This window comes from Callithrix jacchus, chromosome 4, assembly GCF_049354715.1.
Source record: "Callithrix jacchus isolate 240 chromosome 4, calJac240_pri, whole genome shotgun sequence".
Lineage (NCBI taxonomy): Eukaryota > Metazoa > Chordata > Mammalia > Primates > Cebidae > Callithrix > Callithrix jacchus.
Window position 1 is genome coordinate 38,331,068 of NC_133505.1, and position 6,326 is coordinate 38,337,393.

Genomic DNA, 6,326 nt, shown 5'->3' on the forward strand with positions numbered 1-6,326 from the left:
CCTCCCTCATCCCTCCTCCCACACCAACTCCCACCCCACACACACCCCTGCACACTGCAGCACACAATCATGGTTCTCTCTTCAGGAAAGAATAGTCCTTGATGATGGGTCCAATTTCACAAACAAATGTAAGTCTAAATTAGTCTCTGCTTTATAGATTCATGAGTTGGAATTGGAGCCAGCACCATGATCACTGGAACCAGGGCAGGGAGAGAGGGCAGGAGAGCAGAGCAGAAGAGGAGCCCTGGAAGGAGGCCAGGAGCTGAACGGGTCTGAAAATTTGTCTCAGAAACAGAGACTCCCGTGTGCAGGGGCCACCCTGGTCAACATGTGAGCCTCTGTGGTCATGGCTCCAGTGGGACAAGTTTCCACTGAAGGGACAAGGACAATGGAGCAGTAAAGCTGACCCAGCTGTAAAGCTGACCCACATAAAGCCCATGATGGACTCAGCAGGGCATAGGCCCTGTCTGCACTCGGCTCCTCACAGCCTTCTCCATCCCCACCTGCAACAGACTCAGCACAGCAAACATGGATTCTGGAAGGTTCTCAGGTCTTTATTTCCTCTCTCAAATTTTAGGAATTGACTTATTTAATTAACCTATCAACCTCTCATGGAAAATATTTGAGAAAACACATTTACATTCAGATTTTTATTTTCCATAGGGAAGTAGGCGGTTGCAGCTCAGTGTACCATGAAGTTGAGACAGAGATGGAGACACCCAGCTCCACCTCTCTGGAACAGGAAAGATGACTGGGGAGGGAACACAGGTCAGCATGGAGACAGGGTTCACGGTGGACATGGGGTGAGCTGTCTCTCCACCGCCTCACATTATGCTAACAGGGACGCAGACACATTCAGATGCCTTTGCAGAAAGAGATGCGAGAGGCTCTTGAAGTCACAAAGGGGAGGCGTGAAGAAATCCTGCATCTCAGTCCCACACAAGGCAGCTGTCTCAGGCTACAGAAAACAATAGTCATGAACAAATTCCGGTCAGTCATGGTAAGTGATGACACTCTGAACAGCCCACCACACACTCAAAACATCCCAATCAAAGAATCACCATTACCCAGTCCTTTCCCCTCTGCCTTACCCCATACCCCCTTCAGACCCCCAGAAACTCACCTTTACAAACCGTGAGAGACACATCAGAGCCCTGGGCACTGTCACTGCCTGGGGTAGAACAAAAACAGAACCTGGTCAGAGCACGCGGGAGATGTGGGCCAGGAGGAATTATGGGGTGAGTGAGCTCCTCCACACTCCTGCCCCCCACTTACCCGCAGCCTGAGAGTAGCTCCCTCCTTTTCCACCTGAGGGAAGAAAATGTCCTGTGAAGGGCAGGGAGGAGGCAGGGCCATGTGACTTTAGAGGAACCTCCTAGTCTTGGACCCAAGAGAAGTTTCTAGAACCGTGACTACACACCCAGGGCAGGATTAGGAAACACCAAGAAAGCAGGTGTGGGTCCTGGACCAACCACCCTCCTAAGGTCTGTCCTTAGCAGGGACCTTCCCCTGACTCGTGAATGGTGGAATCAGGACCCCAACACCACAATCATCATGGTGACACAACTGTCCTTCATTGTTATATCTACTTCACAAAAGAATAAGTGCTGGGACACAGGGCCCCAGGCTGGGTCAGCCCAAGTGTGGATGGTGCTTCCCAGTAATGAGGCAGGACACCCTTCTACCTGGGGTTTGAAATACCCAGTGTGACAAGAAAACCCAGACCCTGCCCCTCACCCCTTCCCTACCTGAGCTCTTTCTCCTCCACATCACGGCAGTGACCACAGCTCCAGTGACCACAGATGCTAGGACAGCCAGGCCAGCAACAATACTCACGATGGGGATGATGGGCTGGGAAGGCGGCTCTGGGAAAGGAGGGGAAGATGAGGGGCCCTGACCCCAGACCTCAGCCCTGACCCTTCTGAAGGCTCTAGAAGGGCTCCTGCTTTCCCTGAGAAGACATGTGAACCCCCAATCCCCTCCTTACCCCATCCCCCTCCTTACCCCATCTCAGGCTGAGGGGCTCCGGCAGCCCCTCGTGCTGCACATGGCATGTGTATCTCTGCTCTTCTCCAGAAGGCACCACCACAGCCGCCCACTTCTGGAAGGTTCCATCCCCTGCTGGCCTGGTCTCCACAAGTTCTGTGTCCTGAGTCTGCTCCTCCCCATCCCGCTGCCAGGTCAGTGTGATCTCCGCAGGGTAGAAGCCCAGGGCCCAGCACCTCAGGGTGGCCTCATGGTCAGTAATGGAGTGGTGGGTCACATGTGTCTTTGGGGGTTCTGATGGGAAGAGTCAGAAAATTTAAGCAACTTGCATCTCTCATGGGACACTCCAGCATCATCCATGTGACCATCCTGAGACTGGAGAGGACACTCGGGGTGGGGAAGGGAGCACAGAACCAAGACACCAGCCTGGACACAGGCACCTGCAGTAATCTATTCTTTGAAAAGTTCTAGTCTGTGAGGAACTAACAGGGACTTCTTGGTCCTGACCTGAGTGGAGGCTGAGGGACTGAGAAAAGCTGGAATCAGACCTTCGCACACATTGAGTGTGAGGCAGAGAACAAGGCCTGAGAGAAAAAGTCACGGTGCCCAAGGTGGCTGCAGGCGTCAAAGGGGACTCCTTTCAGTATACAAGGGACCATCCTCCCTCCATTTCCTCAGAGACGTCATCCCTTAATTGTCCTAGAGAGCAGAGGGGGCTCTGAGAGGAAACTCAGGAAAACTCATGCCATTCTCCATTCAAGAGAGGGTGATATTCTAGCGCTGATCCCATTTCCTCCCCTCCTCGTGGGAGGCCATCCCGGGAGATCTATAGGAGATGGGGAAAGCTCCCCACTGCCCCTGGTACCTGCGCGCTGCAGCTTCTCCTTCCCATTCTCCAAGAATCTTTTGAGCCTCTCCACGCACTCCCCCTGCAGCTCTGCCCTCAACTGCTCTGCATACTTCTCCGCCTCCAACTTGCGCTGGGTGAACTCAGCCACCGTGTCCGCAGCTGTCCAGGAGCGCAGGTCCTCGTTCAGGGTGACGTGATCCTTGCCGTCGTAGGCTATGCGGTAGTACCCGAGAAGGAGGCGCCCATCGGGCCCCAGGTCGCAGCCATACAACACCTGGAGGGTGTGAGACCCTGGCCCCGCCATTGCGGTCAGCCCCGCCCCCCCCAGCCCCCACCCAGCCCCCCCCGCCCCGCGGGGATTTGGGCCTAAACTGAACATGAAACTGGGTAAAGGCGCCTTGGGGCCCTCTCGGGTCCAGGGTACGGACGGGTTCTGTAGCCTCGGGGTGGATCTTGGGCCCAGAGACTCGGTGGGACCCGGGCCGTCCGTGGAGGATGAGGAGGGGTCTTGATCTGCGCTCCGAGCCGGGGTCACTCACCGGCCTCGCTCTGGTTGTAGTAGCCGCGTATGTCCCGCAGGCTCACTCGGCAAGCCTGTGCGCAGGCCTTGGCTCTCCGTGTCAGCCCGTCCCAATACTCCGGCCCCTCCTGCTCCGCCCACGGCGCCCGCGGCTCCATCCTCGGAACCGCCGCGTCGCTGTCGAACCGCATGAACTGCGTGTCGTCCACATAACCCACGCCGATGAAGCGGGGCTCCCCGCGGCCGGGCCGGGACACGGTGGAGAAGAAACCGTACAAGGAGTGGGAGCCTGGGGACAAGGAGGGGCTGAGACCGCCCGACCCTCCTCTCGGGGCGGCTCCCGGGTCCTGCGCCCCAGCCAGACGGTCCCCTCGCCCCTCCCAGCAGAGACCGTTTCCCTCACGACCCGGAACTCACTCGCCGAGGTCTTGGTCAGGGCCAGGGTCCCTGAGAGCAGCAGAAGGAGGGTTCGGGGCGCCATGACTCCAGCTTCGGAGTCTGGGGAGAATCTGAGTCCAGGTAGGTGACTGGGGGCTTCAGAACCCGGGACCGCGGCGACGCCGACGGGCTTATCTAGAAAGCCGGCACCCAATGGGAGTGAGAACTGGGGAGGCGTCATGAGTATCCGGGAAGAAGGACTTGACTGGTTGGGAGATGTGAAACTCAGGGAATCCTCAAGGCTGCACTTCCTCAATACAGACATGGCCCTCTGCGCCTGAGACCCTGAGAGCCACGCCTGGGAACTAGGACTTTGTCCTGATCCCTCTTCTCCTACACCAAGCCTCTTTGTCACACTGAACAAGCATCTGTCTGTGGAAACCAGAGAGAGAGATTCCCCAGTCTGCGCCCAGCCTCTTCCCCTTCATTTCTCCTCCTGGAATCCCCGTCCCTGAACTAGACTCCCTACCTCCCACTTCTTACCTCTCCCCTTGGACCTTGTACAAGGAAACTCACCACGGGGAATCTGATGCCAGAGCATGAGCTCGCCCTGGGAGTGGAGGTGTAGAGGCAGGGGTTTTCTCTCTAAACCTGGTAAAGTTTTGTCCAAAGGCACCAGATAGAGATTCTCATAGAGACCAGTTTCCTTTGTGTTTATTAATACAGTAGGTAGCACAATATTGGTAATCCCTGAATGATTAGAATTCTAATCGTAAAAGACCTGAATCAAAACAGCATTACAATTAAACTCTCAAAGCTCCTAAGTTTTACTTTCCCGGTCTATGGATCTGTGACTCTTGATTGTTGCATTTAAAATTATCTCATTCCGGAGAGAGATCCAAGATGGCTGATGACTAGCAGCTCGGGATTGTAGCTCCCAGTGAAAGCACAGAGAACGAGAAGATGCCACACTTTCAGACGAATTTTTGTTGCTAACGAACAAGGTGACTCCCAGTGAAGGAGACCCATGGGTCGCCAGCGCGACTCTTGTGGCCAGCACGGTGGTTTTGCCAGCCCCATGGCGGTTCTTGGTGCAGAATAAATGGGACTGGTTCCCCTTTTGGTCAATGTTTGGGGCTCGGGGAAGGCAGAGTTGCCTATTCAGCTGATTGAAGGAGGGATTCCAGAAGGAAGCCAGACTGGAGATTCCTGGGCGAAAAAGCACTATCAATCTTAAGCTATTTGGCGCAGTGCGTTGCTCAGACTTCTGCACTGGGAATCAACATGTTGGACATCCACTCAGAGACCTAATTGGAAAGTCAGTAATTACAAAAAAAATTATGACAGGTGGATAAATTTACAATGATGGGAAGAAACCAGTGTAAAAAGGATGAGAATAGCCAAAATCAGAATGCCTTTCCCTCTACAGGGGATCACGGTTCCTCATCAGCAATGGTACAAGGCCTGATGGAGAACGAGCACGTTCCATTAACAGAATCAGGCTTCAGAAGGTGGATGATAAGAAACTTCTGTGAGTTAAAAGAACATGTTCTAACCCAATGCAAAGAAACTAAGAATTTTGAAAAAAGGTTTGACGAAATTCTAATGAGAATAGACAATTTAGGGAGGAATATAAGTGAATTAATGGACCTGAAAAACATAACATGAGAACTTCATGAAGTATGCACAAGTTTTAATAGTCGAATTGATCAAGCAGAAGAAAGGATATTAGACGTCGAAGACCAACTCAAGGAAATAAAACGAGAAGACAAGATTAGAGAAAAAAAAAAGGATAAAAAAGGAATGAGCAGGGTCTCCAAAAAATATGTGACTATGTGAAAAGACCTAATCTACATTTGATAGATGTGCCTGAATGTCATGAAGAGAATGAATCTAAGCTCAAAAATATTCTTCAGGATATTATTCAGGAAAACTTTCCCAACCTAGCAAGGCAGGACAATATTCAACTCCAGGTAACACAGAAAACACCACAAAGATATTCCTCAAGAAGAGCAACCTCAAAGCACATAATTGTCAGATTTACCAGGGTTGAAATGAGGGAGAAAATGCTAAGGGCAGCCAGAAAGAAGGGTCAGGTTACCTACAAAGGGAAGCCTATCAGATTCACAGCAGATCTCTCAGTAGAAACCCTACAAGCCAGAAGAGAGTGGGGGCCAATATTCAACATCCTTAAAGAAAAGAACTTTCAACCCAGAATTTCACATCCAGCCAAACTAAGCTTTATAAGCAAAGGAAAAATAAAATCTTTTGTGAACAAGCAAGTACTCAGAGATTTCATCACCACCAGGCCTTACTTTACAAGAGCTTCTGAAAGCAGCACTACACATAGAGAGGAACAACCAGTATCAGCCTTTCCAAGAATATACCAAAAGGTAAAGAGCATCAATATAATGAAGAATTTACATCTACTAATGGGCAAAACAGCCAGCTAGCATCAAATGGCAGTATTGAACTCATATGTTTTATTATCAATCCTAAATTTAAATTGACTAAATCTCCCAATCAAAAGACACAGACAGGCAAATTGAATAAAAAGCCAAAACCCATTGGTAAACTACATTCAGATCCATC

The 6,326-nt window shown here is 51.6% G+C and overlaps 1 protein-coding gene across 3 annotated transcripts; it reads right to left on the reverse strand.

The window, feature by feature from the left end:
• Window positions 1-533: 533 nt before the first annotated feature.
• On the reverse strand, window positions 534-4,074 carry LOC100399078 (HLA class I histocompatibility antigen, B alpha chain). Of its 3 annotated transcripts, none has more exons than XM_008990779.4 (8): window positions 3,774-4,074; window positions 3,376-3,645; window positions 2,852-3,127; window positions 2,005-2,280; window positions 1,749-1,865; window positions 1,276-1,308; window positions 1,124-1,171; window positions 534-958 (listed from the first exon to the last, which is right to left on the reverse strand). In XM_008990779.4, the coding sequence occupies exons 1-8, from the start codon at window positions 4,057-4,059 to the stop codon at window positions 954-956; spliced, it is 1,311 nt and encodes a 436-aa protein (XP_008989027.3). In that variant the 5' UTR covers window positions 4,060-4,074; the 3' UTR covers window positions 534-953. The 3 variants fall into 3 exon arrangements, with proteins under 3 accessions (XP_008989027.3, XP_078224847.1, XP_078224848.1); XM_078368721.1 differs by having other exon boundaries at window positions 1,276-1,326; XM_078368722.1 differs by having other exon boundaries at window positions 642-952; window positions 1,120-1,171.
• Window positions 4,075-6,326: the final 2,252 nt, after the last annotated feature.